At 42.3% G+C, this 27,214-nt stretch overlaps 1 protein-coding gene across 4 annotated transcripts in view; it reads left to right on the top strand.

Moving 5' to 3' along the window:
• bcas3 (BCAS3 microtubule associated cell migration factor) overlaps positions 1-27,214 on the top strand; it is an 891,691-nt gene that overhangs the window by 436,812 nt on the left and 427,665 nt on the right. For 2 of the 4 annotated variants that reach the window (XM_080210581.1, XM_080210584.1), the window contains exon 17: positions 15,777-15,821. The exons of the other annotated variants lie outside the window; for them this stretch is intronic. In XM_080210581.1, the coding sequence (XP_080066707.1) occupies positions 15,777-15,821 (45 nt within the window). The remainder of the gene's footprint in view (positions 1-15,776; positions 15,822-27,214) is intronic. 4 annotated transcript variants of the gene reach the window in all.

Genomic DNA, 27,214 nt, shown 5'->3' on the forward strand with positions numbered 1-27,214 from the left:
GAGTTTGGACAAAGTTCCAGAGTATATGGACTCAGTGGTTGAAGGCACAGCTGCCTGTGGTGGGGTAAAAGGGCAGGAGTTGTTGGGGAGAGGGACGAGGGGCTGGTAGGGATACACAATAGGCTGGAGCTTGAGGAGCAGAGAGTTCTGGGAAGGAATCAGGCTGGAGGAAGTCATAGAGATGGAAAGAAATGGGGCCATGAAGGAACTTGGGACAGCAGTTTTATAAGGATGTGCTGAGGGATTGAGAATCAATGTGGATCAACAACAGGGGAGTGATGGGTGAGCAGGACATGGTGCAGGATAGGATTCCATTAGAGCTGGCAACCATGGAGAACAGGATGGCCATTCAGGAGAGCATTAAGTCTAATGGTGGCAAAGCAATGGATGAGAGTTTGAACAGCAGTTGGGCTAAAGCAGGGAAGGAAATGGGCAATGTTACAGTGATGGCAGTAGGAAATCTTTGTAATAGAGATATATTTAAAGTTTATTTATTAGTGTCACAAGTTGGTTTACATTAATACTGCAATGAAGTCATTGTGAAAATCCCCTAGTTGCCACCCTCCGGCATCTATTCAGGTGCCGGAATGTGGCAACTAGGGGATTTTCACAGTAATTTCATATGTACACTGAGGGAGAATTTAGCATGGACAATGCACCTAACCAGCATGTCTTTTGGACTATGGGAGGAAATCAGAGCACCCAGAGGAAACTCACGCAGGCATGCGGAGAATGCGCAGACTCCACACAGACAGTGACCCAAGCCAGGAATCAAACCCGGGTCTCGGAAGCTGTGAGACAGCAGTTCTGACCACTGTGCCGGCCAATATGATATGGGGATAGAGCTCAGGGTTGTATAGGACATAGAATGGATGGATAGTGTCATTCAGTCTGAGACACAGGCTGGGAAGGAAATGATATCAATGGCAAGCTTACAAAGTATGTGGCAGGGCCAAAGAGAGTAGCTTCAGTCTTTAGAAATTTCTTCCAGGTGAAGACAGGAGGCAGTGGAGCAGGTGTGGATTGTTGCAGCCGCAGAGGTGGGTTTCATTGATGTGTTTGGAGGTTGATCCCACATCTTCAGGTAACATTGTTGACAGATGCAGAGGAGAAATCTCTGAAGGAAAAAAGAGTTCGTTAACACTGACAATACTAATTATAAAATCAATTAAGGGCTCATTAATGTTTCTTAACACTGATGAGTGCTGTTTTCTATTTATCATTGCCAATTGACCTGAGATGGAATCCTTTGAGGTCAATTTGTGAGGAGAGTCTCTTGGAGGCTCAGGATAGGATCTAAAACTTGTGTCCTTTTTCCACCAGCGCTCACAGCAAGCAAGGTTCTGCACTGGGAGAGGAACCTCATTAAATAACCCCCTTTGTATCTGATAGGCATTCCATGTGCTGCGTTGCATCACTGCAGTAATAACTTAAATTTATATAGCAACTTTAATATGTTAAAATGTCTCAAGAGGCTTCAGTGAAGAGTTATGGGACAGTATTTGACACTGAGCGACGTGCGGATAGGTGATCAAAAACTTGGTCAGAAAGACAGGTTTTAAGGAGCACCTTAAAATCAGATAGAGAGAAAAAGACTCAGGCAGGGATTTCTAGAGCTTAGGGGCTAGACGGCTGAAAGCACAGCTGCCCTGGTGAAATAATGAGAATCAAAGATGCTTGAGAGGTCACTGCTAGAGGAGCACAGAGATCTTGGAGTGTTGTAGGGCTGAAGGAGGTTACAGAGATAAGGAGCGTGAAGCCATGGAAGGATTTGAAAACAAGGTTGAGCACTGCAGGGCCAAAAGGGCAGAGTGGGAGTGAAAATTTCAGAGATTGACGATGACTCGAGCAATCTATTCTTAAACCATGTGAGTCCTGTCTCCCTAATAGAGAAACTGCATGTAAAGACTGTGCCTGTTCATGGATGTGATACTAATCTCTGGCAGCTCTTAAGCAAAGAGCTCTAGGGGCAACCTTCAGCCAGCACTGCTGTCTGTGGCAGCCAAGGTAACAGCAGTTCTCAATCTTTAAGGCTGAAATAGTGATATCGTATGGTTAACATTAATTCAGTCCAGAAATGTCAGACAAAATGTGATAAGGAGTGGCACCTAGTCTTAAGCCTCTGCCACCTTGCATAATTCTCTATGATACAAGATGAATAACTGACTGTATCCACACTGCTATTTGAATACTATCCAGCAACGCTATGAATTCAGGTGCCAAGTTGACTCGTTGCCCAAACTCCAGTGCATGTTTCCCGCTGGCAGCCCAGTGTTTCAGAATCACTAGTTTAACTGTGACTATCACTTTGTAGTTTGAATTAATATGCTCTTAAGCATCTTCTGCTAAAATTGACGGAAGCCATTTTAATAGAAATCAAACCAGTATTATTAGAAACCAGCAGATTAGTTAAGTGGACAGCTTTAATTGTTAGACAGTTAAAGAATAAGTAAATCATGAATCGGTATGTTAGAAAGGCTGGAACTATAATTTGGAACACAAATATTTATAACTTTTATAATTATAAACATATCATTAATACTTGACATTTAATGCAGACTCTTAGACTGCAGGCCAAAGAATAAAGAGATAACATGAATGCTAACGTTGAATAGTAGAAGGACCGAATAGACTCTTGTGTAAGAGATCTCAATTCCACATGAGCTATGTTGACCAATTATTGGTTAATATTCAAGCCTACCTCAAGGTAAGAGATATAAAGGGTGATTCTCCCAGCTCACTGCGCTGCTTTTGTAGTGCAGGGGGCTGGGAGGCTCTAGTGGAGGCTGTTTCACGGCTCTCCACTGGGAGCCACAGCTTCCGCGCATCTCCGGCAACTGGATTTCCAGTGCCATCAGCTGAATAAGTTATTCAAATAGGGATTCAGACTCGGGACTGAAGTCTCTGGGCCCGCTAGCATCTGCTCCACCGCCAGGAGTAGGTTCACTATACTCCCTACTTGCAGGGAGCTGGCACCTGAACCTGCTGGAGTGAAGGAGGGCAATCATGGCCCTCCAGAGGGTGAGGCACCGAGGGAGGGCTGTTCCCGGGCATTGCCACCTTGGCAGTGCCAGCCTGGGCCCCCAACACTGCTCAAGGGGCAAATGCCAATGCCGTGGTGCATCTTAACACTGGGCATGGGGCAAGTGCCTATCAGGCGGGGACTAATGGGAGTAGGGCTTGATGGAGGCAGGGCTTCTGGAGGGTGTTTGGTGGGGTCCCACTGCCAATCTGCACTAGGCTCAGTGACAGAAGGGGGAAGACCAGCGATTGAGGCTGGCCAACAGGTGGGGAGACAGGAAATTCCTGTCCAAGGTCAATGGACATTTCCGTTGTCAGCCCCTTGTCCGTTCCGATTCAGTGGTGGGTGAGGCAGTAGAGTTCTGGCAATAGCTGGTGGAGAAGCATTGTCTTAAAACTGAGACAACTTGTCTAATTAGCTAAAAGCCAATGGTTAATTCTTATTTCATTATTGATAAGTTGTAGACAAATTGGCTATTTTCCAACAATTGGCTTAGGTGGACTTTCAATTTGTAAGTTATTGAAAAGAGGTCTGGAAAACACATTTTGTGTGAGGAAGGCAGACAGGAAGAGGGGCAGAGACAAAGAGACAGAGAAAGAACAAAAGAACAAAGAAAATTACAGCACAGGAACAGGCCCTTCGGCCCTCCAAGCCTGCACCGACTATGCTGCCCGACTGAACTGAGACACCCCACCCTTCTGGGGACCATACCCCTCTATTCCCATCCAAGGCAGAGAGAGATGTGAAGAGAAAGATGTGGGTAGCGAGAGTGAGAGATGTTAATGTGAAGCAGAGAACAAGAGGTAGTGACGTTTATGGAAAGGTGCTGAGAGTTGTTTCAATATTGTTACTTCACAACTTGATTTAGAAGGAAGGTGAGAAGTCAGCTTCAAGGTCTTACTCTCATTGCCTTCCAAGTCTAGTGCACACTCTTTATTGCAAAAGAGACTAAATGGTACAAGGAATGGAAAAAAGGATGATTTGCAGCATATCCGAGACTCAGAACATCAGAATGGGTGATACAATCAAACTGTGACCTGTGTTTATATTTGGGCTATTTTAATGGGATAGTAATCTCCTTTCACAGGATTCCGAAAAGACAAATGTTTTCAAAAAGAGGGTGAGGGATCAAATTCTTGACCTGTAAGCCTTACTTCCACTATTGGGAAAGTGGTTGAAAGTATTATGAAGGAGATAATATAAGTAAGTGTCTTGAGGGTCAGCATGGTTTTGGGAGTGAGAGTTCATTTATTTATTAATATATTGGATTTCTTTAATTTTAACAGATAATGGAGAAACAGAAATGCCTCTAAATAAGCAGCCCATCTTCAGAGCTGTAAAATGCACACTATATGCCCTGCCAAAACTGAATTTTATTATCTCTCTGTAGTTCAAGAAGGCATATGACACCACTCCATATAATAGGACCAAGGTCCAGCCCATGGGATAGATGGAAATACTTAAAAATGGATTTGCAAATGGTTAATTGTTAAATAACAGTGTAAACCACAGGTTTAACCAATAACAGTGACGTGACCCCTCAGCGTGATACCAAATAAACCTGTTGGACTTTAACCTAGTGTTGTGAGACTACTTAGTGTGCCTACCCCAGTCCAACAGCGTCACCTCCACATCATAAGCCACAGGCAGGTGTCGAAATGAGAGCCAGAACAAAGAACAACCCAGAACGGGAAACAGGCCCTTCAGCCCAACGAGCCCGCACCGCCCCTTCAACAAAGCATTTTCCTACACCTACCCTGCCCCATGTGTGTGTGAATGGAACCCCTAATGTAGCCAGATTCAGGGGAGAATAGTGTCAATTTGGTACACCAATCAGCCTAAGAGCACATCTTTGGGGTGTGGGAGGAAACTGGAGCACCCAGAGGAAACCCACGCAACCACAGGGAGAATGCGCAAACTCCCATAGACACAGGCCCAAATCCATGTATCTGCACAGCTAGCAGTGATAGTCACTGAGCTGTTGTGGTGCCATTTACTAATAGAGGGCCACAATGTCTGTATTGGGGCTATTGTTTTTCTTTAACTTTTTATAAATGGTTTTGGGAAGAAATTATGTCCAAAAGTGCAAAAATACCAAATTAGGAGCAGCAATGATTGACAAATATCAGTACACATAATTTAACAATGATCTTGATAGATCCCAATCCGTTGGGGAAAATATGGCAACTGCAATTAATCATAGCGCAATAGATGTAAAAGGTTATTCCAGGTTTAGATAGAGTAGACAAAGAGGGGCTGTTCACGTTGAATCTTGGTGCAGAAACCAGGGGACACAGGTTTAAGTTTTGGGCAAAGAATGCAGGGGGGAATGTGAGGAAACACCTTTTTCAGTTGCATAATGACTGGAAGAAGCCTGCCTAAGAGGTGCTGGAAGCAGAGACGATTGATGATTTAAAAGAAAATTTGATTGCCACTTGAGCAAAATAACCTTACAGGGCTATAGAGATGGAGTTAGGGAATGGTTGACTGCGTTCCTCTACAGAGGACCAGTGTGGATTTGATGGGCCGAATAGTCACCTTTTGTGTTGTGATGACCCTACAGCACGATACCTATTGTGATGTGAAACCACAACTCAAAACTTTCGTGCATAGAAGTTCGCTTTTATAGAGGAGCAGACAATAAGAAAGGAAGTTAAATTATCCTATTTCCTTCATCTTTATAGATATACTTCATGTATAAATCCCATTCTCATCTCTCAAATGTTAACGAGAGTATTTACAGTTCTGCTTGTCGCTCCTCGCTGTTAGTGCATTTCAGCACAATATAATTGTTATCATGGACAATGACCATCTGGCTAGCTGTTGTGTACGATGCACTGGGTATAGAACAAATGCTTTGGTACTAATGGCTGGGAGGCCTTGAGGCAAACAATATGGAGTGTGTCCTCAGCAGATGCATAAACACTTTGTCCCAGGTGTATAAAACAGATGTAGTTACACCTGCGTGGTCAGTAGCTTTAAGGCAGTGCTCTGGGGGATCAAGACACTTTCTGGGTCCAGCTGCTTAACCTCCTAATCACAGATTAGTCATACTGATAGGGAATGCCTGAACAGCTTTCTGTTTCAATCACTGACATGATTGCAGTTATGTAAATCAAAATCTTATTTTATCCTTACTCTCTGTATTGGTTCTAAATTTTCATTGCTAAGTTTACTCGCCGCAATTGATAAGTTTTCAACCTGAATTGATGTTGATCGGTCATCAAGTATTGTGATGTTGAGAGAGATACATTTTCCTTCCTCTGTCAGAAAAGTTGCCTTGTTTAGTTCGATTCTGGGACTCCAGCGTCTGTGAATAACATTCTCTCCTCTGAGTCAAATGGTTGTGGGTTCCACTCCAAATCTAGTCTAACACTTTAGTACAGTACTGAAGGAGCATGGTACTCTGAGGTAATGACTTTCAGATTAAATGTTAAATGGATGCCCCGTCTGCTTTCTCAGGTGGATGTGAAAGATCTCATGGCAGTCTTTTGAAGAAGATGGGAATGTGCTGGTCAACATTTATCCCTCAATTAATATCACTGAACAGATTATGTACTCATTATCTTATTGTTGTTTGTGGGAGCTTGCTGTGTACAAATTGGCTGTTTCCTATATTACAACAGTGACTGCACTTCAGAAAGTACCTAATTGTCCGTAACACAATTTCAGAGATCCTGCTGTCTTGGACATTGCTATAAAAATGCAAGTCTTTCTTTAATATCTGAGCCTTAATAGTGAGGCTTCACAGACAATAAAGATTCTGTGCTCACACATCCCCCACATATATGCAGTAGCATGGTGGCACAGTGGTTAGCACTGCTGCCTCATAGCGCCGGGGACCCGGATTCAGTTCCTGGCTTGGGTCACTGTCTGGGCAGAGTTTGCGCGCTCTCCCCATGCCTGTAGTTTCCTCTGGGTGTTCCAGTTTCTTCCCACAATCTGAAAGACGTTCAGGTTAGATGCATTGGCCACACTAAATTTTTCCTCGGTATAGGCTATCAGAGTGTGGTGACTAGGGGATTTTCATAGTAACTTCATTGCACTGTTAATATAAGCCTACTTGTGGCACTAAACAAATAAATTTTCAACTTTATATATGCACTTTCAACAAGGATTGCTGATAGCACTTAAGAAAGGCATTTTTTCTAGTGCTACATGCAGTTGTAATGCCCCATCTACTGAGTCAATTGAGATCAACTGAATGAGCATTAACTGGCACTTGAACATGGAATAGCTGTAAGACTTAGTTATTAATTTCCGTAAACAGCTAAGCCACTGAGGGAGACAAAAGGGTAAATTTTCAGATCCCACCCACTATGGGAATTGTCACAGGTGGGATAGATAGTTTAACAAACCATTAAAAGGCCCTTTGATCTCAGGCAGGAATTGTTGGTCCCTGGGCAGGCGGGACTGGAAGATCCGCCTAAAGAAAGTAGTTGCAATGTGTTGACTAGCTAAAAGCCCCAGTTCAGAGTTTAGTTTTGGCATGGTTACATCTTCTTGCTCGAAAACTAACGCCCAGTTTAATGTTAAATTACAAAGTCTTGGACACTTTTTCTTTGAATATTTTATTACTGTGTCTATCAGCTTTCTCTCTTTTATGGCTTTGATTGCCGCCAGCTTATTTTCTTTTACTGGCAGAGTAGGTGAATGGAAGTAGTGGTGGGAGGCTGAACAAGATCATACACAGACTCCTTTAGCTGAGGAGGCATGAAAGGTGAGGTGGGTGTGGAATGCTAGATACCTGGAGACATCTGACTTAGGAACTTTGCACATGAACAAAGCCTTAGCACCCAATGCATTATTCAGCTAAAGTGAAACTGTCTTTCTTTTAAGATCACAAATTCTAAGTCTCAATAAATGAACAGAAGCTCAAGTCATTCAGTCATTAACTTTTTTTTTTGATTGGAATGTGCTTGTCACTTTTCAGGCTTTTGTTTAGACACACACAACATTTTAGCTTATTTTGCTGGGGACCCGGATTCAATTCCTGGCTTGGGTCACTGTCAGGGTGGACAGTGTGGAACACAAGAGTGGAACAAAGTGTGGAACATCACAGTTGAGCAAACTGGTTGTACTCCTTTAATATACTACCAGTGAATCCCACAGCTTTGCTCATTTTAAGTTGAATGATGTTGGCCAGAATTCTCTGACCTTGTACACACGTGGGATTCTGCAGTCCCGTTGCAGTGAATGGAGTTTTGGCTTAGCGCTAAGTTCTCCGTTCTTGCTGGCAGTGATGGTGGGACGTGTGAGATTGGAGAATTACAGACATGCATAATGTTATGCTTAAGATATTGTAATTATTGTTAAGTAAGTACAAGCCGAAGCCAGTCAGAGTTTATTGTTCACTCTGATAGTTTTGCAGATTGCAATATCTTTGGTAATTTCAGACCGATTCAACCGCACTGTTAGCAAAGTTTGGACTGTAATGTTTTCATACGCCCTTTTCAATATCCATCTCTTTTGTGGTGTTGATTTCAATGAGTTGGATGCTAAAATAGTTTAGTGAAAAGGGAGAAGGTTTTGTGTTTAGGGGGTGACATATCACAATTCTGGAGCATTGTGAAATTAAAGACCCTGATGTTAGGTACCAATGGAGGTAAGTCATGAGTTTAGAAACCTGGAGGACAAATTGGAGCTTCAGGTTTGAGAGTTTTGGTGGTTTGATAGCACTGTGGGGTTTGGTTTTGTGAAAACAGCTTGCACAGGAACACAATGTAATCAGTAGGTAATTAAATAAATAATTGCTTTGAAATTTTGACTACAAACAAGAAAAAGTCTACATAATAGTTTAAATGTAAAAATTTACCCCCAGGAACTTATAAAATTCAGCTCGTTTTCCAATCATTTGGAAAAATGAAGTCCCATGGATTTTGTCACTACTTGAGAAGAAACTGAAATAAATATTCTGATGCAAGTTAAGAAATTTGACAATGAATAAATCAATTTAATGAAGTGGAAGAAATTTATAGTGAGTTAGGAACTATTTAGATATAAACCAAACCACCTATAAGTATTGGCATACAAATTTGCATGATACAGCCATGGTGCCAATGTATGTCACAAGTGTGGTGACTGAAGTAGGCAGATGAGACTGATACCTGGCTGAAGTTTTTATTTCAACCAATCAGAGGATGTGGTGGTTGCTGACAAGATCAGCATTTATTACCTATCTCTATACAACTGAGTGGCTTGCTCAGCCAGTTCTGAGAACAATCAAATCAATGCCATTGGGCATTTTACAGCCTTCTGGACTGAACATTGAGTTCAACAATTTCAGAGGCTGAACTCTCTCCTCCACTTCACCCCATTTCCATTTATTTTGTTCCATTTCATTTCATTCATCCATTTTATTGTTCTTCTTTTTCACTTCTACTTTTCCACTTCTCCATTCCAGCTCTCCTTCTTTCCACACCCTCTCTCCACCACCAGCCATCTTCCCCCCTCCCCCCACCCCACCAGCACTGCCTTCAGGGAAACCGTCACATTCCTCAGGCAGCCCTTCAACAATCTGTATCTCTGCCCTGCCATTCACACATTCTGATCACTTAATGGACAGTCTTCGCATTTTCTCAGCCTTCTGCATCCTCTATAACATTCCTTTTGTCCCATTCCACCACCCCCTCACTCACAGTATAAATCTCTGCTGATTCTCTTTGCTCTTAGCTCTGACAAAGAGTCATCCAGACTCAAAATGTTGGCTCTATTCTCTCCCCACAGATGCTATCAGACCTGCTGAGACTTTCCAGCATTTTGTTTTTGTTTCAGATTCCAGCATCCACAGTATTTTACGTGAATCAATGACATTGCTGTGGGTCTGGAGCCACACATTGTCCAGGTTGAATAAGGGTGGCAGATTTCCCTAAAGGGCCTTGGTGAATCAGATGGGCTTTTATCACAACCTGGTAGATTCATTGTCACCAACTTTTATATTCTTCCAGATTTTTTTTTAACTAACTAAACATAAGTTCCTCAGCAGCCATGGTAGGATTTAAACTCATTTGTCCAGAACATTTATCCAGGCCTCTGTATTTCTAGTGTAGCAATATGATCATCAGGTTACTCTACCCATTAGCTGCTAATTAATGGCAAATTATTTGTTTGTCATGGCAGTGCCATTGTTACTATGCCAGTGGCAACATTTTTGGATAATGATTAATTGGAGCACCATGAAAAGACTCGTTTTTTAGATAGTAAGGAAAACGCACCATTTACAGAAGTTTCTGTCAGGCTGTCACAGGAGAAAACAATGCAAATTAGTCTAAAGCAGTAAAACGGGACTGATGCTCTTATCTGGGTCTGATCACGTGTTTTGCCCACTCTAATAAAACTTATGACAAGTGTCAAACAGATGCAAAGCTTGGTTAAGCTTAATGGTTCAAGTTCCTCACTACGGGGTTTGAAAGTTAATTGTTACCTTTTAATTAAATAGGAAATAATGGATACCCTGGGGTTATTACATGATAGTAATTAAATTGAGCATTTTAGCTAACGTCATAAACCACAATAGTAAAGCTTGAACAGTTTATAATTGTCAAGTGAACCCAAGATTAGAGTCCTGCCCAGGAATCACTTGAGGGTGACTTTTAGGTTATAATGCACACTGTTCGTTTTAAGGGGTGATTTTATTTAATGATGTGTCTTGGTTTTGAATCAAAAGCCATTGCCTTATTCCAATTGCACTACTTAAAGACATAAGAAATAGAAGCACGAGGGGACCATACAGCCCTTCAAGCTGCTCTACCATTCACTCATATCAGGCCAGATTTTCATCTTGGAGGCTGAATTCTAGAGATTTCCCGACTTCACAATCCAGCCTTTACCTGATCATGGGACAGGCTGGATTCGAGTCTTGAGGCAAATGTGGGCCATTGCCAAGGCAACCAGGTTAAAAGACCTGTCTCTGATCTCTAAGATGTCAGCCAATTTCCAGAAATAAGTAAGAAGTCCCCTACCACTCACCTCCTACCCCCTCACTCCCTACTTCTCCCCTCACCCCCGACCCATTCACATATTGTCGTCTATAGACAGAACATCTGCCCTATAATTATATTCGGAAGTCATTACAAAAAACTCATGATTTGATTTGATTTATTATTGTCACATGTATTAACAGATAGTGAAAAGTATTGTTTCTTGCACACAATACAGACAAAGCATATCTACCACTATCTACCAGTAGACCACAAAGAATATCTATCACTATCGTTTTGAAAACTCATAAATCTGTCAAAATGTGCAAACTCACATTCCCTTTGACAGCTGTTTCAAAAACCACTGCAGAGCAGTCCATCATTGGGTTTGGACGTCAGTCAAGCATTCAAAATACAATTCCACTACACAACAATGTAAAATCTCTTGCTGAGCAGAAACCATTAAAGTGTTTGGAAGCAAACCAAACATTCACAGTGAGAGCTCACTGAATGTCTATATCAACAAACAATCCTGAGCAAAATCTATTAAAGCTTTGAACATCACCAGAACCTCAGTTATCTGTCAAAACTTTGACTAGCCAAACAGATCGGTGAGCTGAACTTCAAGGTACAACTATTTCCCAACATTAGATCTGGATCTCACTGTTATATAATGCAAAGTAGCACTTTATCCGATGTCTAATGTACTTGAATGCATCTGAAGACTTTCCACTTTCACAATGTTGTTTATTCACTTGACATCTTGCCAGTTGTCAGAAATAACAACCTGGTAACCCCATTATTTAATGATCACTTTCCTTTTCAAAAAATCTTATTATCAATCTGTATATTAAATACTCCTGTTGGTTAAATGTAATTTCATAGTATATTTCCACTTGCATCTCGTGTACTTGGAGACTAAATGGCCGGTCTCTGATCACTAAGCTATGAGCCAATTTCCAGAGATCAGTAAGAAGCCCCCTATCACTCACCTCCTACCCCCTCACCCCCTACTTCTCCCCTCACCCCCAACCCACTCACTTATGTTCCACTATAGACAGAACATCAGCCCTGTAATTATATTTGGAAGTCATTAAAAAAACTCATGAACCTGTCCTAATAAAGAATCCAGTTCCTAGGAATGTCTATATCAACAAACAATCCTGAGCAAAATCTATTAAAGCTTTGAACATCACTAGAACCTCAGCTATCTGTCAAAACCTTGACAAGCCAAACAGATCGGTGAGCTGAACTTCAAGGTACAACTATTTCCCAACATTAGATCTGGATTTCACTGTTATACAATGCAAAGTAGCACTTTATCCGATGTCTAATGTCCTTGAATGCATCTGAAGACTTTCCACTTTCACAATGTTGTTTGTGATCACTAAGCTATGAGCCAATTTCCAGAGATCAGTAAGAAGCCCCCTATCACTCACCTCCTACCCCCTCACCCCCTACTTCTCCCCTCACCCCCAAACCACTCACTTATGTTCCACTATAGATAGAACATCAGCCCTGTAATTATATTTGGAAGTCATTAAAAAAACTCATGAACCTATCCTAATAAAGAATCCAGTTCTTAGGAAGGCTAACTTCAAAAATTTAGAATAGTAACCGTGGTTTTACAATGTGCTACACGTCAAGGAATCACCAATCCTTCTCCAGCATCCCAGTACCAAAGAAAAGCCAGGCAGTGAGCCTTAATGACTGTTTTCCAGCGGCCCTGACCTTCATCATTATGAAGTGCATTGAAAGGTTACTCATAGCACAAATCAATTCCAGCCTCCCAGATTGCCTGGATCCACTACAGTTCGCCTACTGCCACAACAAGACCACAGCAGACACCATCTCCCTGGCCTTACACTCAATCCTGGAACACCTAGATAACAAAGACACCTATGTCAGACTCCTATTTATCTACTACAGCTCAGACTTCAACTCCATTATTCCTGTGAAACTCATCTCCATCTCTGTGGCCTGGGGCGCACTTCCCCCCTCTCTGACTGGATCCTGAACTTACTAACCCAGAGACAGCAATTGTAAGAATAAGCAACAACATCTCCGTGATCATCCTCAACACCAGTGCCCACAAGGCTGTGTCCTCAGTCCCTTACAATACTTCTTATACACCAATGGCTGTGTGGCCAAATTCCCCTCCAACTCGATATTCAAGTTTGCTGATGACACCAACGTAATCGGTCAGATCTCAAATAATGACAAGATGGAGTACAGGAAAGAGATAGAGAATCTTGTGATCTGGTGCAACAATAATAATCTCTCCCTCAATGTCAACAAAACGAATAGGAGAGTCATCGACTTCAGAAAGCATAGTGAAGGACATTCCTCTGTCTATATCAATGGGAATGAAGTAAAAATGGTTGAGAACTTCAAATTTTTAGGTGTCCAGATCACCAACAACCTGTCCTCATCCTCCCATGGCGACACTATAGTTAAGAAAGCCCACCAACGCCTCTACTTTCTCAGAAGACTGAGGAGATTTGGCATGTCCACTATGACTCTCATCAACTTTTACAGATGCACCATAGACAGCATTCTACCTGGCGTATCACAGCTTTGTATGGCTTCTGCTCTGTCTAAGTCTGCAAGAAACTACGAAGAGTTGTGAACGAAGCCCAGTCCATCACTCAAACCAGCCTCCCATCCACTGACTCTGTCTACATTTCCTGCTGCCTCGGAAAAGCAGCCGGCATGATCAAAGGACCTCACTCACCCTGGACATTCTCTCTTCCACCTTCTAACTTCAGGAAAAAGATACAAAAGTCTGAGGACATATACCAACCAACTCAAGAACAGTTTCTTCCCTGCTGCCATCAGACTTTTGAATGGACCTACCTTGCATTAGATCGTTCTCTACACCCTAGCATTGACTGACATTCTGCATTCTCCTTTTCTTCTCTGTGAACAGTATACATTGTCTGGATAGCACAAGAAACAATACTTTTCACTGTATAGTAATACATGTAACAATAATAAATCAAATCAAATCAAAAGCAGTTAGTCTGGCTTCTTGGAATGGAAATTGACATGCTCCTGAGAACTGGCGCCATGAATTTTAACAATTTATTCTTCTGCTCCTGAGTCACAGGATATAGTCTCGAAGCTAACTCAATTTTTCCATCGCTGCTCTTGGTAGCAAGATTTGCAAAATCTCATGATATATAATGGTTGGGTGACATGATATATTTGCAGCAGATGTCCAGTGCCTTCAGGATTCTAAGTGTAAAACTGCAATAATTAGGAGAAAATCAGAATTTCCATAGAGAATGTGCAAATTCACAAGAAATTATTTTGTTTTTATTTTCGACACTTTTAAACTTTGATTTCACAGAGAATTAGGAAATACCATTTATCAAAAAAAAATTAGACTTTTCTTAAAATGAACCAATGTGGCAGCATTTTTATAACAGTTTTGTGGAGAAACCTCACTCAAACAGAACTTTAAAAGGAAGTTCTTTAAAAATTGTTTTGCTTTAATCTCCTGAGCTTGCAGCTGAGATAAAGTACTTCAGAGAGACTCTTCAGTGGCCAGGATAATAAGCTTTTCACTGTTGTCTTCAGCAATAGCACATTAAAGATTCCAGCACTGCAATATCACAGGGATCACCTGATGCCCTCCAAGATACCTTGATATATTTTTCTTAAACTTGCCTATAGCGTTGAGTCATTCTCTTTATCAGGGTCTAATAAAATCGTGAAACAGTAATTTCAATGTAAAAATGCCACAGGGTTTTCTTGACCTGCCAGTATCACAGTTAATATTCTGCCATTAGAAATCTGTTTGTACCAGTTTAAGCTCAGTTCCCCCTCCTCTTTATTTTGGGGACTGTTTTTGATTAGGGGGGAAATGTGGGAAGTAAAATGAGGAAGGAAGAACTGACTGGTCCCACTATAAGTTTGTTGGACAAAGATTACTGGTGCCAGACAGAGAAATGTCCCGACGCCTTGTTCTCCTTAGGAATGAGGACATACAAATAGAAGATGGAAGTGGTAAGGCACCAAACAAGAACATATTTTCACTTTTACTGTGCATATGATACGACAGAGTGGTCCATATATAATCTCACTGGTATACAGGAGGCCAACTCAATTTATACAATTGCTGCACTCGTCAGAGACACAAGATAAACAAACACTGGCTTCTCCATCATCAAAACAGCCTGCTGCACACTCCAAACATGAACTCCTCTATCAGCAACACAGCTTGTACTGCTCTCAGGTACTAGCTCTCCTGTGACAGGTTTACATCGTGCCTAGTTTATGTGCATATGGAAACATATACACAACATCATGTCCAAAGATGAATTGCTACCTTTTACCCAATGTGCACTTTTAATTTTTAATATTGAACGGGGAAGAAATCAGATTTTAATTAAATAAAGGCAAAAAAAAACAAAAAGAAGAGTTAACATTTCACCTATGATCTTTTGTCAATTTTGATGAAGGGGGCCGACTCAAGTTGTTAAAGCAGTTTAAGTTAAATGGACTGGTGCAAGTGTGGCATGTCTCCACAAGTGTGGGGCAGATAGACAGTGATCACTGCGTTTTGGATGAGCAGGGACTTTATGTGAATTTCTCATTCACTTGGTCTGGCGACTGTCAAAGTCACCCAAAGGAAAGGTGCATTTCCAGCAATATCCTGCTTTCTTTCCAGTTTTTCAGCAATTGCATTTTTTTCTTGTTCTTTGCAACTCAATGAAATGGGAATGTGTTAACAAAGTATTACGTCAGACTGGTCCTTTTTTGAGATACGTTTTCTTTTAATTGTTGGATTAATTCTATTTTTGTATCTTTCTCCCCCCCACTCACGGAAGACCTTACCTATTTGGGGCAGGATGTTTTTCCCTAAAAGCTCCATGGTGAGTTCCCAGAAACGATTCCAGCATGCCTCCACTGCATCGTCTATATGGCATTGCTTAAGTTAATGAAGTCAATATTTTTTTTCCTCTTTTTTTTCTTCCTTGTATGAAGTATTTGCATGGGCTACTCTGTAGATACAGGCACCAAGCAACCAGAAACAGCTGCAGCCATGATTGAAGAGTAATGCAAAATTGGAACAAAATGTGCAAATTACAAGAAGACACACATGAAAATACAACAAAAGTTTCAAGCGGTCTCTTTTCCTTTGCTGATTCTGGAAGTGGCTATTTTGTGGTGCTTTTGATGTCAACATTGAATTTTTAAGGCGTGCTGAATACTATGTTATATAACTGCATTATCTAATTATGGTCTTACTTAGATTATGCATTCATCACCTATCTCCACATTAACTTTGAAGCTAATCCTTTAATTATTAATTTTTCCCTAATTTTTCCATTCCCTCCCCACCTATTTTCAGAAATCTAAGACATTTTCTTCAATGTCTGGGAGGTTTGGGATATTGGCTTCAGACTCCTCTCCTCTACCTTCCTGTGAGTTACTCCATTCACAACATGCTGCCATTGATTCCATTTCTACATAGTCATTATTGTTTCTTAGTTGCCAAAGGCGTGCATAACATGGATTAAATTTAGAGTAAAGCTCCCTCTACACTATCCCATCAAACCTTGCCAGGGTACGTACAGCGTGAGTTAGATATAGAGTGAAGCTCCCTTAGTGTACCATTGAATGCTCCATGGGTGGGTGCTGCGGAGGTTAGATACAGAGTAAAACTCCCTCTACCTACATTGTTACATCAAACTCTCCCAGTATAGGTACAGCATGGACACGGAGTTAAGTCACTGTCCCATCTCCTCAAGGTAGTGACTCCCCATGGGGTAAGAGTGTACAGGTGTTGCCAGCCTTCTAATATGTCTCCTCATGTGAAACCTAGAAAATTAGTGCCAGGAGCTTATTTGATCCTTGATGACATCATTGACAAGCCTGAGCCAGTCTTCATATGACATACTGTTATCTTTATCACAAACCTGTTTAATCTGTACAGCTCTAACAGTAACACTGCCATCCCCTGGACCATGTACTCAGTGGAGACATGGTCCACTATTTTTTCCCCTTTTTTTCAAACTGATGCTTGCTTCCCCTATACCCCATATAATCTCAGTGTGAGAGGTGACAGCCACCTGGTTCTGAGACCTTTCACAATGACACAATAACTTTAATAACGTTCTGAGCAAGTAAAGGTGACCCAAAGGATTCATAATCCTCGATCCTTGAAAAGACCATCACTTTCGTTCCACTGCATCCTCTTCCTAAAATTCTGAAGACCACACTGTCCAATCAGAACTTGCTGCATTTAGCACATTGCACAATCGCCAAATTACACCTTGCATAGATGTTATATATCTCATTGGAGATTAGATGGGCAGATTTAAGTAACAGTGTAACTCATCAATCCTGTATCATTACAGATTGGACTGTGTCCAACTGGAGTGCAGGTTGGAGGATCCATGGTACATTTTGAATTCCTCTCTCTGACCTACAGTCCCTCTGAGTATAGGATCAGTGAATTGATACTAATGGATACAGTTGTCCCAATGCTGTGAATTTGACTCACAAAACATGACAGATATTCTCTCATTAGGATGGAGGGGAATGACAGTAATATTTCATAGAATCATAGAATTTCTACAGTGCAGAAGGAGGCCATTCATCCCATTGAGTCTGCACTGACTTTCTGATAAAGAGTTATACCCAAGCCCTCTCCCCCATCCTATCCCCATAACCCTGCACATTCACCATGGCTAATCCATCTAACGTACACATCTTGTAACACTAATGGTCAATTGAGCATGGCCAATCCACCTAACCTATACATCTTTGGACTGTGGGAGAAAATCGGAGCACTCGGAGGAAACCACACAGACACAGGGAGAATGTGCAAACTCCATACAGTCAATCATCCAAGGACTTCAACCCAGGTCACTGGCGCTGTGAGGCACCAGTGCTAATCACTGTGCCACTGTGCCATTCTTAAACTTATATTAACCTGGACAGGTGCTTAAGTGCAGCCTTCAAGGAATGCATTTTATTGTCTTGGGATGAAGTCTACATTGTTTCATTTGGACCCAATCATTTTGTTTTCTTCAATTAGAGCTAGCTCCACGACTTCAAATTGCTCACCTCAGCTATCAAAAGAGAATGATGTTCACTTCACTTGTCCAATCAGCTTTATTGCCTTGCAGCCACAGGAGTAAAAGGTGATCAGTATCAGTGGGAGTTGAACAAGATTGCTTGTTTGTCTACCTGGGAAAGAACATTTATCTACCAGGTGAAGATGATTCTGATTGTGCCCATGTGATGAGGACCATAAGCCTGTAATTTCATGCCAGTTTGACAGAAGAACATTTGGATTAGAATTTTTCAGTCATAAGTTTCAGTGTTTCTTTTGCACACTGGCTACCACACCCCTGAGAATAGTAGCTTCACTGAGAACCTAACTGTAACTCAGAACTCGGAGAAGACAACAAGAGAAGCTGGAGGAGAAAATAGCGGCACAATCTTGTTTCTGCATGCTCCACAAAAACCTAGAAGAAACCAGATGATTGTCACCTAGATCATAAGATCATAAAAAATAGGAGGAAGAGTAAGTCATTTGGCCCCTTGAACCTGCTCCACCAATTCTGATTGTGGCTTTAACTCCGCTGGCCCCATAGCACTCAACTCAAATATCAAATATCTCTCTAACTCAGCCTTGAATGTGTACAATGATCCAGTCTTCATGCTTTCTGGGGAAAAGAATTCCAAAGACTAACGACTCTGAGAGAAGAAATTCCACCTCGTCTCGGTTTTAAATTGGAGACCCCTCATTTTTAAAATACCCAATTCTCACCTTCCACCCAATAACAGAAAATGTTCTAATTTACAGCTGTATATAAGGGTCTGCATCAATTCTGCATCAATTCAGTTGAGTTTATATTAGAAGATGGTCTTCAGCCTTAAATTGGGGCACTGTTCTTTGGTTCAACTCATGTAACAGGATTTCCAACTCCTCTGGAATGGTGCAGCACAGAAAGAGCCCAATTGTCCAATCATTTCATGTCTTTAAAACAGACATTCAATCAGTCCCACTCAGCAGCAGTTCAAGTAGACAAGGCTGTAAAGAAGGCTCTCCTTCATTGATAGAGGCATAGAAGACAAAGGAAGGACATAGGTCGGAATTTTACTAGCCCACCCGCCACAGGAATCGGTGCAGGTGAGGGACGGAGCATAGGAATGTCCATTGACCTCGGGCAGGATTTCATGGTTTCAAAATGAGTGAAGCTGTAAAATCTGACCACAATTGTAATTATATAAAACACTGGTGAGAACCCAACTGGAATACTCTGTGATGTTCTGGTCACCATATCACAAGAAAGACATAATTGCTCTGGAGAGAGTGCAGAGGAAGTTTACAAGAATGTTGCCAGGGTTAGAAAAGTGTACCGATTAGAAGAAATTGGATAAGTTGTGGTTACTTTCCTTGGAACAAAGAAGGCTGAGGGGGTGATAGAGGTGTACAAAATTATGAGGGGAAGAGATAGAATGAACAGAGGAAAATTCTTTCCCTTTGGGGCATAGATAAAGTAGATAGTCAACATCTTTTCCCAAAGGTAGGGGAGTTTAAAACCAGAGGGCATAGGTATAACGTGAGCTGGGAAAGACATAAAATGATCCAGAGGGGCAATTTTTTCATTCAAGAGGGTGGAGAGGGTCTGGAACGAGCTTTCAGAGGTAGTAGTGGAGGCGGGTACAATTTTGTCTTTTAACAAACATTTAGACAGTCACATGAGTAGGATGGGTATAGAGGGATATGGGCCAAATGTGGGCAATCGAGGTGAGCTGAGTGATAAAAACTGGGCGGCATGACAAGTTGAGCCAAAGAGCCTGTTTCCATGCTGTGAACCTCTATGACTCTAGTGGAGAATTCTAGAACCAGAGGACATAGGTTCAAGACAAGTGGCAGAGGATGTAGAGGGGTCATGAGGAAGAACTGTTTTACACAGAGGATAGTGAGTGTCTGAAATTTGCTACTCAAGTTGGTTGTGGAAACAGAGACCCTAAACTCTTTTAAAAAGTACTTGGATTTGCACCTTAAGTGTTGTAAACTACAGGCTATGGGCCGGGTGCAGGAAGGTTGGATTAGAAAGGACACCTGGGTGTCCTCGGGCTGGCATGGACAAGATGATCTGAATGGCCTCCTTCTTCCTGACCCATAACCTTGCACTATTTTTCCCTTCAAGAATCCATACAATTTCTCTGAAAGCTACCAGTAAATCTGCCTTCATGGCGTCCATTCCAAGGCACTTCATTCCAGACCACAATAACTCACTGCATCAAAACAAATTCTTATCCACTCTCTGCCGCTTATGTTGAATCTTCATTGGCTGGCCAGTGGAATTGTTTCTCCCCATTTATCAAATATCATTATAATATCAAACATTTGGGTTAAATCTCCCTTAATTTCCTTTGTTCAAAGGAAAATAATCCCTGTTTCTCCGATCTCCCCACGTAACTGGAGTTTAGCATCCCTTGTACCATTCCAGCAAATCTCCTCTGCACCCTCTTTTGTATTACATTTCTCATTCTGAATGTTACCTAAGTGGTTCTGCTGCTTTACAAGCCCTTTAAAAGTTTCCACTTTGCTGTCACCCTGGGAACCATTATGTGACAGTCAGAAACTTAAAGGAAAAGTTTATTTATTAGTCACAAGTAAGGCTTACATTAACACTGCAATGAATTTACTATGAAATTCCCCGAGTCACCACATTCCCAGCACCTGTTCAGGTCAATGCACTTAACTCCACTGTGGGAGGAAATCAGAGCACCCCCACACAAACACGGGGAGAACGTGCAAACTCCACACAGACAGTGACCCAAACCGGGAACTGAACCCACGTCCCTGGTGCTGTGAGGCCGCAGTGCTAACCACTGTGCCACTGTGCCGTGCTTCACTGAAGCGAAAGCAGAAATGAATGATAAAAAAGTCAGAAAGATGAAGTTGTTTTTCGTTTGTTCCTACTGTCTTTGTCCACTTCACACATTGAAACTCTAACCTGAAAAGCTTTGCACTGGCTTAACTTTTAATAAATGGTGTTCTTGTGTGTGCCTTGATTATATGTGAAGGTGTCCTCTGAGCACAACTGCAGTTTAACAAAAAAATGCCACTCAGTTTCTGGTATTTGGTGCCTTTATTCATGAACAGCTTGATCCTTTTAGTGATTTCCATTGTTTCACAGTATAATTTTTTGTTACATTTCTTTATTATCTTTTTTTTGTGGTTCCTGCAATTTCACCTGCTTTAGCACTCATCACAGATATAAATTCTGTTTCAGGACCTTTCTTCATCCTGGAATTGAATGAATTCTTTGAGAATTGCCGAACATTTTCACACCACAACTTGAAACTAGAGAATGTGTTGCAGAGATGGGATTTGCATGCAATGAGGTCCACACATGTTTTATAATGCTCATTGTTAAGATTTTGCAGATTGTCACTTCAAACAGCAAAACGCAAACCACTTATCAGGGCATCTGTTCACTTCACAAATGAAAGTATAAGAAGATAGGAGCGTAAAAAAATCATCCAGTTCAGTTTGAACAGTAAAGGAATTAAGGTTTATGGTGAGCAGGCGGGTAAGTGGAGCTGAGTCCACAAAAAAATTCAGCCATGATCTTATGATTGGCAGAGCAGACTCGAGGGGCCTGATAGCCTACTCCTGCTCCTAGTTCTTATGTTCTTAATGGAGCGCTTAGATCTCGGTAGTATAAACGTGCAGCCTATTCGGCTAAAATACTAGGTAGAAATGAGGCATTGGTTGAGATTTGTTGAAGAACTAGTTTGGTCTCACTAAAACAAGAACAGAAAAAGGACAGCACAACAGTTAACTTTGGCAAAGAACAAAGAGAAGCTAATATTTGATTTTAACCTTTTCTCCCAAGTGCAAATCGACAAAATAAGCAAATGCCAAAGCATGAAGTTAAAATATTTATTCATATTTCAGTATGTCTTTTCTCTCCGACTGCTGTGGATTTCCAGCTTTTTTAGCCTTTGTTTCAGGTTTCTAGCCATTGCAGATTTATTTTTTGTTTCATTTGGCCGCACTGAATTGATTGGTGTGGATATCAGATTTTTCTTTATCAATTATTGAGGCTTGTCAAGTTCAGTAATCTGTGACCCAGTGAAGTCTACCAGAGGATTTAATTTCCTGTGCATTCAGCACTCTGGTTAATGTATTCATGTAATGTTACTTTCTGCACTACCTTAAACAGGTTAACGTCACGTCATCAGGACTCTAACGTGAACGCCTTGTAAGCAGTAAACAGAGGAAGTTAAGCCTCCAAGAGTTGAAGACAAGTTTATTGATGGAGAGAATTGGGATCGAAAATATTGCAGAAACTCTGTAAATCCCAGAGCTTGTTGGCTCCAAGAATTTTTGAGAAAGCATCCTTGTTAGGTCAAGGATTTAATAGCAGGCAAGGTTTTGAGTGATGTATTGTTTAGGCTAGTAATCATCCTTATGCCACCTCACACAGACTTCATAAATCATTAAGACACAGAATAATGTGTTCAGGTTGAGAAGGAGGTTTTGTTATTTTTGCGCCCAGTACAGAATAATCTGGCAATCTCCCTTTTACACAAAAATCACATTTTTCAGCAAGAGAGTCCCTTGATTTGTTGATTTGTAATACAGAAAGAAATTCCAGCCTAAAAGAGTTCCTGACTTCTAGTCAAAAGAGTGGGGCTGAGACACACTGTGGTATTAGCAGAGAGGAAGTTTTACTTCTACGGGCCACGTCTCATGTCCTCGGAACATCCCAAAGTGCTTCATAGCCAATAAATTATTTATAAGTTACTTATTTAACTGTTATATAGGAATATGTGACACAAGATCCCACAAAAATCAATGTGGAAATGGCAAGTTAATCCATTTTTAGAGGCACTTTACTGGTGCCACGTAATGTTTTACATCTACCTGAATAGGCAAACAGAACCTTACAGGGAGATTGTGAACCAACGCTCGCCATCTGTGTGAATGCTGACGGGAGCGCAAGATCTTGAAGCCGCAGGCAAAATCACAAACTCTGATCCTCCCCGTCCCTAGCTGGCAATGTCACCAGGTTCACACCCATAACCGAACCTGCTTCAAATTCATCTGAATATATTTAAATGTTATTAACCCGCCCCCTCACCAGATTTGACTGCCTGCTGGACATTGACACCGTGCCAATGTGACACCGTGCCATTATGTTTTACAACAGGTTCACAAAGAGACCTAAACCTGTCATGAATGTTCCCTGGTGGCGTAAAGGTAAGTATAGCCCCAAGGGGAGAGGGACATAGCCAAGCGGCAAGTGGTTAGCACTGCTGGCTCACAGCACTGGGGACCTGGGTTCGATTACCGGCTTGAGTCACTGTCTGTGTGGAGTTTGCATGTTCTCCCCATGTCTGCGTGCATTTGCTCCAGGTTCCTCCCACATTCTGAAAGATGTGTTGGTTTTTTGCATTGACCCAAACAGGCAGTGGAGTGTGGTGACTAGGGGAATTTCACAGTTAACTTCACTGCAGTGTTAATGTAAGCCTTACTGGTGAGTAATAAAGGAACTTTAACTTAACTTTTAAGCAATGGCCTAGCAATGCTCCCTGGCACTCCCCCAGCAGAGGTTGGCATCATGTTACCCTGGCAATGCCCATCAATGCCAACAAGTGGGCCCCAGTGGGAGCCTCATTTGGGGTGGGGCTGGATGCATTTAGATTTGGATGTAGTATGGGAACAGGGCATGCCGGCAATGGCCTCTATCTGGGGAGGTAGTGGGGGTGCTGGCTCCAACCGTTGGGAGGTTATGGGGGATTGAAATACTGACTCTGATCAGTGGTGGGGAGGGGAGCCCCCGAGACCACCGTGGTGAGCTGGGAGAGGTTTGCTCAGGTTACGATCCTTTAAAGATGGCGTCCAATCTTTGTGCGTCTGGGTTTTGCTATGAATTGAGACCCTATCTCTCTGCATGATGGCATGAAACATGCCTGCTTGAAGTTTTTTAGGCAGAGTGGTGTAAGACCAGGAGGAAAAATGGGCGTGTTTCTCTGAAGAGAAGCACACCGGTTTTCTTGCAGGAAACAACACTGCCATTTTTTGGTAAGATTTCAGGCTCAGTTTAACAGCAGAATACTGTGGAAGCTGGAACCTGAAACAAAAACAGAAAATGTTGGAAAATCTCAGCAGGTCTGGAGAGAGAACAGAGTCAACCTTTCATGTTTGGATGACTGTCAGAGTTCAGAACCTTAATTTAATTTTTTTTTGAAAGACAGCATCTTCAACAATGCAGCACACCTTAAGTACTGCACTGTAATGTCAGGCTCGATCTTGTGCTCCAGTGCTTGGAGTGGGATTTTAGTGCCTCTCTTTCCATGATTCGCAGGTGAGAGTATTACCAACAAACCCATGCTAATATTTTCTGCAATGAGATGAAAGGAAACCACTCGACGAGTTTAAAACTTGTGGGTAGTGTATCAACATGAAGATTCTTGCTGGCAAATTGAACATTAAAATAAGTTTATAAATTGTCATAATTAATTCTTGCTGCTATTGGTTATTTGATAATTGTGGCAGCCATGGCCAGGTATTTTACATATTCTCAGTACTGGGAATGAACACTGGGATAGACGGACCCTTCCCATCTAGTATATAAACTCTATTATGGCATATCATTAACTGCTTCTGCATGGTCACAGTATCAGTAGGTTGAGATATCATATTGCCCAAGCTCCGTGTGTCCAATCAATTAGTGCAGCAGAGTGTCAGACTGGGCGTCCCTTTGTGCATCTGTTAGTCATTTAGTTTGTCGTGACATGTCATTGTATTGTTAAAAAGTCAAGCTGCTTACCACTAACGTCTGCTATTAGATCATGTCTGAGGTAGACATTAAGTGCGTTTGATGTTCATCTGCAGGCTACGCCACAAACATCTCAGATTAATGGGCTTGTATTTTTTGATAATTCTGTACAATTTTCCAGAATTTTAAAAGACGTTTAGAGGAGCTTTCAGAAATCTAACTCTGACACTGACCTGCTTTTTCTTGATGCCCACATATGGTGTGTTATCATCCCAACCACATGGGAACCATTTTGTGGTGAATCATTTGCATTTTTCAAGATTCTTTCATTATTTTAAAAACCTTCTTTGACAGGAGTAGCTGATTGTGTCTTAAAATTGACTGGTCTGGCTCAAGAGGCTTTTGGCTGGATTAGGTTCTGAGGGATGCTTGATAGCGCTTAGTTCCGGTTGCACACTCAAGCTCCATGCATTGGACTGAAATTTGCCACATCATGCACAAAGTCACATCTGAAATGTCTGCCAATTGATAAAGGCCCTTCACTCTGCTAAATTCTTGATAAAAATGCTTTATCCTTTAGGCCAACACGCCTGTGCAGTGCTGAAGGGCTGCTGCATTGTCAGAGCTGCCATCTTTTGGTTGAAATGTTCACGACACCATTTTGAAAATAATAAGTGAGTTTTTGTGAGTATCTTAGCGAATAGTTATCCCTCAGCCAACATTATTACAGATGACCTGGTCATTATCACATTGCTATTTGTGAGAGCTTACTGTGTGCAGACTGGCTGCCACGTTTCCTACATCACATCAGTGACTACACATCGATGTATTCCATTGGCTATAAACCATTCTGGGACATTCTGAGGCCAGGAAAGTTGCAACGTGAATGAATTTAATGTTGTCCCTCTGGAACTGCTGCATTGCTCTGTGCCATACTGATACTCGAGTAGTTTCCATTGAAACATGAACATATTTTATAGCCAGTTGGTAAATTTAATCAGAAGAGTATTGGGGGCGATCTTACCAGAATTTGGTAGAGTGTTGGTTCCGACGAGAAAAATGAAGTGAATCACACTGACAATTCCAGTGAAATTTCAGACCAGATCTTCAGCCTCATTGACAAACCTTTTTCTGGCCATGAGAATTATGCCTCGTCCATGGCAGCCTCCTTCTAATTCACCTGTCACGGTTCTAATTAATTGTGCCAATTACTGGGGAGCTGCATATAAACACGTCCCCAGCACCTGTTCCACAGCGACTGCAGGAGTGTCACCCAGGAAGCCTGCACTGCATTTCTCAGAGGGAACTCTGACCAGATCACTCAATGGAATGGAGCAGGAGCAGGATACACTCTACTCCAGGAGAAGGCCTCCCACCAAGGTCACCACCCCCATCTGGAGGCAGCCTGCTTGCTGAAAAAGAGGACATGGCAGCAGTGCTGCAAGAGGATGCTTCTGCTCTCAGCCAGGGTAAGTCAGCTTCATGCAACCTTTTCCTGGACCCCCTTGTATGTCCCTCCCACCTCCCCCTTCACCTCTCACCCAGCCACTTTGATTTTGCCAACACTTGTAAGGAAACCCTACTCCCTCCTCCCCCAGTCACCATGCTCCCCCCCGTACTCGTTGCAATGCTCCTCACGCTCCAGCTCCCACTGAAGACCCACGTCTGTCAAACCTCATCACCACCTTAAATGTCAACACTGCCGCCTACACTGTCCCAGTCTGTGACATTGCAGAACAAACTCAACCACAACAAGCTTGCCTGGAGTAATCCCCTCACGCCATCTGAGGAGAGAGCCCTCGAGCTGGCCGAGGAGGAGGAAGACCGTGCCTCTGCTAATGGTGAAATGGGGGCAGCAGACAAATGTGAGAATCCTCAAGACATGCTTTCATTCCCCAAATCTCATGTGAGTAATCAATATTCCTTCCTTTATCTCCGGTAATGCACTGATGCCATCTCCTTTCTCTTGCAGGCCAGCAGCAGAATAGTCCAGACCACCTTGCACCCCCTAAACTCACTGGACTTGAGCAGCTCCGAGGGAGGCTTCTCAGACCCCAGCACTGAAGAGGGTCACGGCTTCACCCACACCCGGCACCAGCGCAGATACTCACACCTCAGCGGGATCGATAAGTAGACAGGCTTCTGGGCCACTCTGTGAGCATCTCACAGCCTAAGATCCGCAGCAGATGGGGCAGGGAACCATCATTCAGAGGGATGCTAGTGGCCAGGATTCTGCTGGACCCCTGCCTGATGATGTGCCCCTGGGCCTGGACATCCCAGAGCTGCAGAAGCTGCAAAGGCAGAGTGGTGAACATTAGGGGGGAATTTCAGAGCCCCTCCTCAGACTGCAAGTTCCACTGCCTTATGTCTGAAGAAGTGGTGCCGTCACTGCAGTGCACTGAGGCCAACACTGCAAGGTTTGGTGTCTGCAGTGGAGACCTCAGCTGGCAGGAGACTCCATGGCAAGGGATGACCACACCATTCTTCAGCCCATGATCTCCATG

This window comes from Carcharhinus amblyrhynchos, chromosome 23 (genome assembly GCF_965287045.1).
Source record: "Carcharhinus amblyrhynchos chromosome 23, sCarAmb.v2.hapA, whole genome shotgun sequence".
NCBI lineage: Eukaryota > Metazoa > Chordata > Chondrichthyes > Carcharhiniformes > Carcharhinidae > Carcharhinus > Carcharhinus amblyrhynchos.